Source organism: Apteryx mantelli, chromosome 23 (genome assembly GCF_036417845.1).
Source record: "Apteryx mantelli isolate bAptMan1 chromosome 23, bAptMan1.hap1, whole genome shotgun sequence".
In the NCBI taxonomy this organism is placed as follows: Eukaryota; Metazoa; Chordata; class Aves; order Apterygiformes; family Apterygidae; genus Apteryx; species Apteryx mantelli.
This window is the reverse complement of record NC_090000.1, coordinates 1,426,686-1,439,277: the sequence shown is the minus strand read 5'-3', so window position 1 is coordinate 1,439,277 and position 12,592 is coordinate 1,426,686. Positions and strand designations below refer to the sequence as shown.

The 12,592-nt window shown below is 44.3% G+C and overlaps 1 protein-coding gene across 9 annotated transcripts in view; it reads left to right on the top strand.

The window, feature by feature from the left end:
- Positions 1 to 12,592, top strand: part of SIK3 (SIK family kinase 3) — a 110,024-nt gene that overhangs the window by 71,487 nt on the left and 25,945 nt on the right. For 8 of the 9 annotated variants that reach the window (XM_067309988.1, XM_067309990.1, XM_067309987.1 and 5 more), the window contains exons 5-6: positions 6,956 to 7,080; positions 8,034 to 8,157. In XM_067309988.1, the coding sequence (XP_067166089.1) occupies positions 6,956 to 7,080; positions 8,034 to 8,157 (249 nt within the window). Of the gene's footprint in view, positions 1 to 6,955; positions 7,081 to 8,033; positions 8,158 to 9,066; positions 9,086 to 12,592 lie in introns of those variants that run through there. The other variant, XM_067309989.1, reaches the window with a different exon arrangement.

Here is a 12,592-nt window from a genome sequence, read left to right as displayed (position 1 = left end):
TGTTCCTATGGAACTGAGTCTAGGCTGCTTAGCTCTGTCCGTGAAGTACTAACTAGACTTGGCTTCATTAAGATCTGTGGGATTTTACAATAACTGGTTGAAACAAAAGGAGATTTAATACTCCCTTGGTCATCTCATTTCATGGGCTTTTGCTATGGAATGGCTAATACTTATCTTCTTAAGTCTAGCAGAGCCTATTTCATGGCAGAGATTTTGGGAAAGGACTTTGTTACCCCATCTCTTAATAGGCGGCTTTGGAGCCTCCTAGCCTTGTGGCAGAGCGCAGTGCTGGTGTTGCTGTGGTGGGATGTATAGATAATATCCTGTGGTGAATGATTCCTTTCTTTACCTCCCTGGTACTTATTTTTGTTCTCTATAATATATGTTTGTGCATTTTCATTTTTAATATTTAGGTGAATATCCATATTGTAGCAGCTGGCAGGACTGAAATACTGAAAGGTTTGTCAGCATTTCAATTATAAAGCCCCCTTTAGAAAGGTTTGTAACTCAGTTAACTTGCTTAAGGCTGTAACTTGCCACAGAACTTCTCAGTCTGGGAGCAATTTTAATTCCGATCTGACTTTAAGCTTAAAAACTCTTTAGAGAGCCAGTATCTCAAGATGTGCATGTATATTTTGGGGGTTTAAACTGAAATATTTTGGTTAAGTTTCAGTCAAGAGGTCAGGCCCCACTTCTTTTTGAAGCTCAGTCTTTACCTTATGTAGACTAAAAGCATGGCTTGGAACAACACACACCATAGTATCTTCTTTAATGATCTTCCTTTATTTTCAAAATGTGACAACTGAAAATGTAGGATGGGTTTTTAAGGATGCTCTTTTTGGGGACGTCCTCAAACTTGAGGCCCAGCTGTTGCTAAGTCATCCTTCTCATTTAGGCTGCGTTGAGGGCCTTGCATTCCTTTTAGCAATGGCACTTAGTTGAACAGTTGTGAACCAAAAACCAGACAACTTTTACATTGCTTCTTATCTAAGCAGGCTCTATCAAGGTGCGTTTGGTCAACATGCAGCAGTTGCGTGAGAAACAAAGTTAAGTGTAATCTGTGAACTTCTCCCCAAATGGCCGGTGGGAAAAGGGCAGCATTCTCACTGGGCTTTTTGTAAATGCCTTCCTTGGTCTGTATTTGAAGAGAATGTGCTTGAAATAGCCTGTTTCACCTATTAGACTGGGAGTTGGGAATACTCCTGTACCTTGATAGCCTCTTGGAAAGAGAAAGTAGTCATTTTTTGTGATGTGTTACTGTACTCTTATGTACCATCAGTAGGTATTAGGTTGGATTTTAACATTTTATTTTTCTAGTAAAGCAATGAGTAATTATTTAGGCTTTTCTTATTGTCATTTTTGAATCTGCATGGAAAGAATTGGGAAGGAATAGCAGGGAGTGAAGGATTCTATGAATCTTCCTCTGAACACTTAACAGTATAAATCACATCCTGATTTGCTTCAGTGCAAGGACACTAACCTGTTCTTTGCTCTTCTCTGAGAAGATGACTGAGACAGGTCACAGTTGAAGGACTTGAGAGGTTCTTACACATTTCTTATGTTTTAAGTGAACCTGTGCTGCCTTGCACTGTGAGTGCATTTCTTGGCCACCTGAAAGCCAGGCAGCTTGCCCCTCCTAGAACCACGCTGTGTGCTGTCGCTGAAATGGAAACACGATGAAGATGTGGAGAAAACGGCTTGTTTTTACCAGTCAGTAAGACTCATTTCCTACAATTGGATAAGAGCCTTGATACTAAGGTGGGATGGCAGCAAGCGCCTGTATGTAACTATCGCACTGAAACAGCGAGAGGAGTTAGTGGCAGATAATGGAATCCCTACAAGAAAGGTCGTTCAGGAAGTCTTCATAAGCGACACTTTCTGATATCTGTTTTATGCACACAGATGTACTAATGATTTGAGGCCATCTGGTATTAATGGGAAAAAAACTAATCTGTGTTGTGTTTTTCTAGCAAATTAAAAAGAAGAAAAACTTCTTCAAAACTAACCTAGGTAGAAGCTGGAATACAGCTGGATTTCCTAAAGAGATGTCCACGTGGGCATGCTGACAAGCTACGTGAATGTTTGAAAATTGTGGAAACCTTTTTTAACCTAAGGAATTTGGAAACTATTTTCCTTCCCAATCTCTGCTCCCAGAATGGATTCTAGAAGATAGTTCCCACCTATGTGGTGGTAGTGTTTTACTGGGCAGGAAGATATAGTAGTGATTTGAAATGTAGCCTGGAAAAGCTGATTTACAGTATAGGATTTTCCAAGTATTAAGTTTTGTCCCTATAACTCATCAATTATAACTTGACACCAGTTCTTCCATTGTTTCAGGAGCAAAAAAAAGAAAAGTGATAGGAACTGATCTCTTTCACACTAGACCTCCCAGAATAAATACTACAGAAATGCATGGCAGATCAACAAAACCTTCTTTCACAAACCTGTTAACAGTGCCTAACTCGAACCTTTTCAATAAGGCTTTAAGTAGATATATAGCTTCCATCAGCTGAATGTCTAGCGTGTCTTCTGAGAGCTCCTTGTGGTAGATCTGGTTACTGTTTTCCATCGAGTAGCATTAGTGCAAGTAGCCCAGTGAGCCACAGTAAGCCAGTACGTAATCTCAAACACCCAGAACAGAGCCTGGGACTAGAACTATGTGGTTCTTTTGGGTATGAAACACTGTTAAAGGACATGTAATCATTTTCCATACCTTCCCAGACTTGGGAAAGAAATCCTAATATTTTGCTATGAGTCCCCCTCCTCTAAATGCTATGCTATATTGCATGGCATGCAAAATGCAAAGAAAGCAAAAGAATGACTTTTCTGCGTGATTGCTTTTTCACTTCATGTGTAGCTCTGTAGCAGGCAGGGTGGTGCCTGCCTGCTAATGCCACTGATATGTATCTGCATAGTCTTTAAGCAATGTCTATAATGCCCGCAGCTTTTGGAGTTTTACAGAATTTTCAGATTCCTGCCAGTGCAGATTTCCTAGCACATTACTCCTGGTCTCCAGTTGACCTTCTGTTGTAGCTTTGCATCTTTTTTTTTATTCAGCATTAGTTAAGTAATTGTCACTTAACAGTATATTGTAGCAGCCTTGCAGTATGTTAATGCTGCTGTTCTCATTTATAGGTATCCAGAAGTGTTATGCTTTGGTCTGTTGTGACTATACAGTTCTCCTGTAAACAGTAACAAATGCTGTTATCCTAGCTTTCATTTTTCCCATGGATGCTTTTTCTCCAGGGTACCTTCTCAGAGTCTGAGTCAGTAGCTTCTGGCACTGTGTTCCCTTGTGCTCCCAGTCAGAAAGTTCAGCCAGGAGCTGAGATTATTGCTAAATATGCAGGCCTTCCTAGCATATGACTTCAGAGAGGAATCCAATCTGTGCATTGCTTTGCATTTGTTTGCAAGAGCACACTCGCTCTGTCACCGGAGTCCCTGTTGTACTGATGCTAATGGGATCATATAAGAACTGGTCTATTGGGGACTTTTCCTGTGGCTTATTAGGACTTTGATTTTTAGTGTCACTTGTTGAACTGGCTCTCCACTCTTCTGCAGTTATAGAGATGTCTCTCTTAGATGTTGTTCCTGGGTCAAATCATCATGAGCTTTAACATGCTCTTTAAAAATGCCTTTTTTCCGTTTGCATCTGTTTGTGAAATGAGACTTGGTTACTCCCTGGGTGATTTGGATTTATAAGTCTTTCCTTGGAGTGTAGTGACTCCCATAGTTTTTAAGAATGCTTATTTAAATAACAGTTTGGTTTGGGGTGGAGTTCTTTAACTTTTGGTTTTCCAAAACCTCCCCCTCATCTATATTCTATTTTGGCTTTTAAAGACTGCTGTTTTCACCACGCTTGACCCGAGTCCATTAAGCACAGGTGGGTTTTGGAAAACTGTTTCCAGTCTTTGAGCAGTGCTTTGCATAAAGCAGAACCATCTGGTTCTAGTTCCCTGTAGATATGAAAAGTATGAATCACTGTGGGGTCTGCGGGGCTGGGTAAAGAAGCAGCTCTTTACAGAGAGATACTTTTTCTCGTTCTAAAATCCAGGGAAGTTGTAGGGTGAGTGTCAGTGCTTCTGGAATCTGCTGGTTGAATACCTACATGTTTGCAGTGTCTCTTCCTTTTTAGCATGGTTTTCTCTGCCTGTCCGTCTCCTATCCACTTCCAAAAAAGCAGTGAACCTGCGGGCAATTTCAACCCAATGTGAAAGAGGGGTAAAGTTTCAAAGACAGCCAATCTCGTACAACTTCGAAGCCTGGGAGAGGGCTGTGCGAGGCAGCTGTTGCGTGTCTGTCCAGCAGCAGCAGCAGCCGCCCAGCCGGCTGGCGGGTGCGCGGCCCTGGAGCTGTTGCGGAGCGCGCGCGCTCGCTTGTCACGCTGCCCCCGGATGGGGCCGTTAGGTGGGTGACGTGGTGAGGGGACCGGGCCTCGGCTGCGTTCATTCAGCCGCTCGTGGAGCACCTCGTTGCCCTGTCCCTTGCCGAGCTAAGATCCCCAGTAGCGGTATGGAGCTTTCCCTTCTCCCCGCTCTCACGAGCAGTTCTGCGCATGTCAGACTGGATTACTGGGCAGTCAAACGCCTATTAAAAGTCTACTGGGACCACAATCTTAAAAAGACAATGTGCAATATTAGCTCCTTGGACAATGTGGGTAGCTCCCAACATGCTGCAAAGCCCCCTAGAGTGTATACAATCAAAGGATAGATAAGAAAAACTGAACTAGTTTGCTGAAAATATCACTGAATTGCAAAGTACCAAAATTTCGACTTGTTTTTGCACAGTTAGAAAGAGTTTACATGTGAACTTGACTACAAATGCTGTGTTATTACAAGATGGAAATATATTTAGAGCTGTGGTTTTTATTGCTTGTTCTGGTAGTCATAATTCAGGTACATGTTAAACATCCTACTTTAAATGTGAGAGAGTAATTCAGAAGCTTGCAGAGGTGGAGATGACGCATGTGCAGCTGTGTGCTTCTTCCAGGAATTAGTGCCCCCTGTTCTTGTGTTTTGGAAGTAGAGACAATTTATTTAGTTTCCAACAGTAAAAATGCAAAGGGTGTTTAAGTTCCTGGTTTTGAGATTGTGATGCTTTTAAAGGACATACATTGAAAGTAAATGTGAAAAGGTAAATTTACCTTGGTGAATGTATATTTACCAGAGATGGTAAGATTAACCGGAGATGGTAATACACCCACCATCTCTGTGCGCTGTTTTAAGGTAGGGTTTGAACTGCATCGTATATACTCCGGGTATTTCAGCAGGAACTTGCTGTGTTAGATATTCTCCACAGAGAGAAGCAGTCAATCTCTGTGTTGGGAATTTTCCTCCCTATGAAAGGATAAAGCAAACTTACCTTCTGCCTTTTGAGTTAACATGAGTTGTTCTAGCTGCACCCCGCTGCGACTAGCTGTGCTGAGGTAGTTTGCTGATTTTTGCAGAAGCTGTTTGAAAGACAGGAGGACAGTGGCTTGAGATTAGGTCACGGGGAATACTGTGCGGAGAGTGGAGACTGCAACCGGGAGCCCGGACTACGCGGTTATTTTCACACTGTGGAGCAGTACTACTTTCAGCAGTGTTTTGTTTTTGTTTTTTGCTGTGATGCCTTTTGGTTTAATCAGAATTTGCAAAGTGAGTATTTTCTGTCTTCCTTGTTTTTCCATCATTTCTCACGCAGGCCTGATGTGCTGATCTGCTACTCATGCAAATGCTATGAAAAAGGCACTTGCTGCCATGGGTCCCAGTCAGCATGCATTAATGTCATTCACCCTCCTGCTGGCACGTTTCTAGCATAAACACTTACAGGCAAAGCAGTCTGCAAATAACTGTTGTGGCATGGCTCCTTTTGATGGAACTTGCTTCTTAGGAGCCCCTGTTTATGGGACATGTAGATGCTTCTCTATTACTGTGTATCCTTTTTTTTTTAATTAAGGTGGAAAAGAAACAAATGGTTAATGAGGATTCCTTTCTTTTTATAAGAAAAAGCTTGCTTCTGTGAAGCACGGTTCTTTCTGTACAGCTGAATGTTATCGGTTGAATCCAGTCTTCTGTTTCTTTACCTTCTTTCCAGTACAAGTCTCAGCTGTATGCAAGGGGGTGGCAGGTTAATTAGTAGAGAATGTCATTAGTGCCCACGTAAGCTATGGTTGACTAACCATAAGGTTAAGACCTTACTCTTAATTTCTGTTTCAGGATTTATTATTCACTGTTAGTGAATGATTTGACTTGGTTTGTAGGGCTGTCCACCATAGTCGAAGTTTACAGTTCATGTAGTGCTTTCTGGAAAATAAATGAAAATTTCCTGTTCTTTTTTCCTTTGTCTGTGTTCTGTCTTTGCTGGCAGCTGCCCTGTTCATAATGAAATTGTGAAACTGCCATTGGAGAAGGTGAAGGTTGGAAATTAACATAAAAGATTTATGTGGGATCTTTTGAATGTAAATTGGAAGCTTAGTTTCAAGCTATTCATCTGAATTACAGCAACCCTGGCTCGTCTGATTGCTAGGATATAGACTCCAGCCCAGGAGGGTTGCATGTATCTGAACAGCAAAGTGCAACCTTTTGGAAAGATCTTTGTGTTCTGCTAAGCCAAAGCAGTGTAGTTGTAGCATGTGAAGCAGGTCTAAGTTCAGTTATTTTGTTGAAGGTTGTTTAAATGAGATGCGTTTTATACTGTATGAAGCGGTTATGCAGCTGTTAATATTCTTTTTTGTTCTTTTTCTCAGTACTGAGGGAGCAAAGCTGCAAATTTTCTGGGTGGTTTCAGCTTTGCTCTTACTCTCCTTCCCTCTTCTGTGCTCTGTTTTTCTGATGTCTGAATAACAGTTATCCATTATGGGGTTATAGGTGACCTTACTAGACTCAGCAATTTATTTAAATATCATTTGTTTGCAGCAGTAGAAGTGGATCATGTATTCCTCTAATCAGTTCTCTTTATCTCTTTATTCTTTCAGATTTTGGGTTCAGTAACATCTTCACACCTGGTCAGCTGCTTAAAACCTGGTGTGGGAGTCCTCCCTATGCTGCTCCAGAGCTCTTTGAAGGAAAAGAGTATGATGGTCCAAAGGTTGACATTTGGGTATGTGATGAACCTCTTTCTTGCGTTTTATTTATTTATTTTTTACCTCCCTCTGTTTGGCTCTGCTTCCTGAGTACCTGTACGTGTCTCAGAGAAAAGTCCCTGGTATGCAGAGAAAAAGTTTTTCAAAGAAATGCGTAAAATATTTTATTCTGGCTACTACGTCACATCCTTCCCTTACTGTGAGGCATCGTGCCTAAGATTTTAGCAGCCCTGAAATGCATTTTAATTCAGTTTCTTGAAAATATGGTTCACTTCAGTATTGCTGTTGAATGGGTCATTACCAACCGCTGTGGAGCTTGATCTCGTATAGCTGGAAGCTGCAACTTAGTGTTTTGTTCTAAAAGGTTTTACTTTAGCAGAGAGACTCGAGACAGCCTCCTTTATGGTACTAGCAAAGCAAAGTAAAGCCCGCTTTGACACGATATAGTCCTGCCTTAAGACACTGAATTGGTTGCCATGTGGAACACGCAGATGTGGCTCCTACCATCCTTCCTCTTCTCCTTGCGGGCCCTCCCCTGAGCTTTGGTAGTGAAGCCCAAAGAGTGGGAGAGAAGGGTGATATGACCTGCAGACTGCCTTCCGACTGGGCGTAAAATGGCCACAGCACCACAGAGGAGTTTGCATCATTCTGCTGAAGTTCGCCGCCTTAGTCTGGGCGTGCATGTGGCCCAGTCTGCTGTCATGGTGGCGCTGGGCTGCCTAGAGGTGGGTTTGGGACTGTGGGCTGCTTTAACCACTGGATTTTGAGGCTTGAAAGCAACCCTAAATTGAGCTGAAATTTGAAGGAGGAATTAGACTGGCCTGGATCCGAGACCTCAGCAAGGTCCTTTCCAATGGGATCTGCATTTTTATTTATTTATTTATTTATTTTTAAACTACACTTACTGCTGCTAGTTGCAGTGTCCCGGTCTCTCCCCGTGTTGCTGATGTGACCTTTGTTTTGAACGCAGAGTCTTGGTGTGGTCCTGTATGTGCTGGTTTGTGGTGCTCTGCCCTTCGACGGGAGCACGCTGCAGAATCTGCGCGCAAGGGTGCTTAGTGGGAAATTTCGCATTCCTTTTTTTATGTCCACAGGTAAGGCATGTTGCTCGCTGTGGTGTCTGCAGCACTAGCAGGCACTGGTTGCATTTCTGCTTTGACTTTTTTTGGCATACTTAAATTTTAATATACCAGTTGATTTATATGCCAGGTAAGTGATATGCCAGGAAGCTCTATCAGTTGGATAGTGGTTTGTAACATAAGCTAAAATGATTTCTGAATATAGACTTCAGAAGCCCAAATATTCTTATTTAAAGTCTCAGCTTTTGTATATATAATTACGTAAACCGTAGCAACATGCTAGCAAAGATACGCTTTTACTAAATTTTGGGAAGTGAGAAAATGGAAAATGGAACAGTGATTTAGGAGTATAGAGCCTTTCATTATACCTGCCTTAAGCAAGAAATTTTTTACAGTATTATGGCAGATGATTTTAAGTGACAAAACTTGATTTCCAACAATAGCCCTATCACAAGCGAATGTCTGTGTCCTGGTTCTGCAAAAATGTTTTTGAATATTTCATCAGTAAATCTTACAGATCTGAAAAGTGTGGTTAATTCTCAGATAAAACCAGCCTCTCTGTAGAACGAGTCGTATGTAGGATTTCTTGGCTGGAAGCTCTCAGATTAAAGAATAATTTAGCATGGGCTAGCATGGCCTGTGTGGAGTGACCCAGCTGAGAGCTTCCTTACCTGCTTGCTTTCTTGGAGAAAAGGTTCTGTTCTTACAGAAAATGCGTGCTAAAATGTGGTGTGGTCTTTTTTGTTTGTTTGTTTTTTTTGAAGTAAGCTTAGATCCCATCCAAAATTGGGGAAAGCCTCAACAACCCCCCACTCTGATAGGATGCACATCGTGTGGTGGAGAGTAGTCATTCACAGTCTCACACAGCACTGGAGCAGAGCTGTCGTACTCTGTTACCACTTGAAAACGATACCTTGATGAGGTCTTCACTGAGATGTTGGAGGTATTTTGCCTTTGAACACTTAATTGCCATCAGCTGCTGCAGATACCTGATACCTTCAGCACTGGTGAAGATGGGGTGTTCGTTGTGATGCTCTGGAGCCCTTCAGTAGATACGCTTGTTTTGTGAAAGATGCAATGCTGAGCGTTGAATGGGTTGGGCAAAACCTTACCTTTTATTTCTCTAGATCAAGGTAGCTTAATGTATTAAACTTTTTATAGATGTTCTGTCTCTGTTTCTGTCTCAGGTTGATAGCTATATTTTACACAGGTTTGTAGTCATTGACAAAAAGAAAAAACAAATAGAGAAAATGTTAAAATTTGTGGCAAGCAGCAAGCCAAAGAGCTGCTCTTGCTCTATGTCCTGTGCTGCTGCTGAGTGGGGAATCTCTTCTGTGTTCGGAGGATCCTAGCTAGTATTTTATAGCCCTCTTAAGTGGAAAATTGAACAGGAAAGTAAGAAACACACTTCTCTGGTTCCAAGTTGAACTTTTCATCAGATTTATATGCTCTGGGCTTAGGTCAAGTGTGGTGGTGCTGCTTGTTATTCTGCGGAAGTTGCCTGGGAGAGGTGTGTTCCTGCAGTGAGCGGGGACTACGCTGGCAGCCTGATAGATGGCTGCTGTGGTTTGCCCTTCCACCCTGAAATGCGAGTTGCAGCCCCTGGCTGGCACGTCAGCAAGGCGGTGAGGGACAGGGTCGCAGCGTGCCACCTAGGGGCTCCAGCCAACAGCACAAGGCCCCTTTGGCTTGGGCAGCTTCTTTCTTCTTAGCATGGGGAAATCCTACATGATTTTTTTGGTTTATAGGTGAAAGGGACATACTGACTTAAAGACGTATTGGCAGTAAAACTTTGCACCAAATTTAATTTCAAATCAGACTTGAACATACAGCCAGTGAAAACAGGCTTTGGAAGGGGGTGTTGTAATGCGTAGCAGCTCTAACAGCGTTAGACACTCAGCTGTGTGAGCCAGTGCTGCACTGCCCTTTGGAGCTCGAGAAGTGCGAGATGCTTCTGCTTTGGAATGGGAGAAACTACCGAGATTTCTTGAGAGACACTTTTCACAGAATCACAGAATCACAGAATCACTGAGGTTGGAAGGGACCTCTGGAGATCATCTAGTCCAACCCCCCTGCTCAAGCAGGGTCACCTACAGCACATTGCACAGGATTGCATCCAGGCGCATTTTGAATATCTCCAGAGAAGGAGACTCCACCACCTCTCGGGGCAACCTGTTCCAGTGCTCTGTCACCCTCACAGTGAAAAAGTTTTTCCTCATGTTAAGATGGAAGTGTCTGTGTTTCAGTTTGTGCCCATTGCCTCGTGTCCTGTCGCTCGTCACCACTGAAAAGAGTCTGGCCCCATCCTCTCGACACCCTCCCTTCAGATACTTGAACACATTGATAAGATCTCCTCTCAGCCTTCTCTTCTCCAAGCTAAACAGGCCCAGCTCTCTCAGCCTTTCCTCATAAGAGAGATGCTCCAGTCCCCTAATCATCTTTGTGGCCCTTCGCTGGACTTGCTCCAGTAGTGCCACATCCCTCTTGTACTGGGGAGCCCAGAACTGGACGCAGTACTCTAGATGTGGCCTCACCAGGGCTGAGTAGAGGGGGAGAATCACCTCCCTCGACCTGCTGGCAACACTCTTTCTGATGCAGCCCAGGATACCATTGGCCTTCTTGGCCACAAGGGCACATTGCTGCCTCATGCTTAACTTGGTGTCCACCAGCACTCCCAGGTCCTTCTCAGCAGAGCTGCTTTCCAGCAGGTCAACCCCCAACCTGTACTGCTGCATGGGGTTATTCCTCCCCAGGTGCAGGACCCTGCACTTCCCTTTGTTGAATTTCATGAGGTTCCTCTCCGCCCACCTCTCCAGCCTGTCCAAGTCTCTTTGAATGGCAGCACAGCCCTCTGGCGTATCGGCCACTCCTCCCAGTTTTGTATCATCAGCAAACTTGCTGAGGGTGCACTCTGTGCCTTCATCCAGGTCATTGATGAAGAAGTTGAACAAGACTGGACCCAGGACTGACCCCTGGGGGACACCGCTAGCTACAGGCCTCCAACTAGACTCTGTGCCACTGAGCACAACTCTCTGAGCTCTGCCATTCAGCCAGTTCTCAATCCACCTCACTGTCCACTCATCTAACCCGCACTTCCTGAGCTTGTCTATGAGGATGCTATGGGAGACAGTGTCAAAAGCCTTGCTGAAGTCTAGGTAGACAACATCCACTGCTCTCCCCTCATCTACCCAGCCAGTCATCCCATCATAGAAGGCTATCAGATTGGTTAGGCATGATTTCCCCTTGGTGAAGCCATGCTGACTACTCCTGATCACCTTCTTTTCCTCCACATGCGTGGAGATGGCCTCCAGGATGAGCTGCTCCATCACCTTTCCAGGGATGCAGGTGAGGCTGACTGGCCTGTAGTTCCCTGGGTCCTCCTTCTTGCCCTTTTTGAAGACTGGGGTGACATTGGCTTTCTTCCAGTCCTCGGGCACCTCTCCTGTTCTCCATGACCTTTCAAAGATGATGGAGAGTGGCTTAGCAATAATGTCCGCCAGCTCCCTCAGCACTCGTGGGTGCATCCCATCAGGGCCCATGGATTTGTGGGTGTCAAGTTTGCTTAAATGATCTCTAACCCACTCCTCCTCCACCAAGGGAAAGTCTTCCTCTCTCCAGACTTTCTCTCTTGCCTCCAGGGTCTGGGGTTCCTGAGGGCTGGCCTGAGCAGTAAAGACTGAAGCAAAGAAGGCATTCAGTAACTCTGCCTTCTCTGCATCCTTCGTCACCAGGGCACCCACCCCATTCAGCAAAGGGCCCACATTTTCCCTAGTCTTCCTCTTGCTGCTGATGTATTTGAAGAAGCCCTTCTTGTTGTCCTTGACATCTCTAGCCAGATTTAATTCCAAACGGGCCTTAGCCTTCCTCGTCGCATCCCTGCATACTCTGACAACATTCCTATATTCATCCCAAGTGGCCTGTCCCCCTTTCCACTTTCTGTAGACTTCCTTCTTCTGGTTGAGTTTTGCCAGGAGCTCCTTGCTCATCCATGCAGGTCTCCTACCTCCTTTGCTTGACTTCCTACTCATAGGGATGCACCGCTCTTGAGCCTGGAGGAAGTGATGTTTGAATATTAACCAACTCTCTTGAACACTCCTTCCTTCCAGGGCCCTCACCCATGGGATTCCTCCAAGTAGGTCCCTGAAGAGGACAAAGTTTGCTCTCCTGAAGTCCAGGGTTGCGATCCTACTTGGTGCCCTGCTGCCTCCTCGCAGGATCCTGAACTCCACCATCTCATGGTCACTGCAGCCAAGGCAGCCCCCAACCTTCACATCTTCCACCAGTCCTTCTTTGTTTGTTAGTACGAGGTCCAGCAGCACACCTCTCCTTGTTGGCTCCTCCACCACCTGTGTCAAGAAGTTGTCACCAATGCTCTGCAGGAATCTCCAGGACTGTTTGTGCCTAGCTGTGTTGTCTTTCCAGCAGATATCGGGGTGGTTGAAGTCCCCCA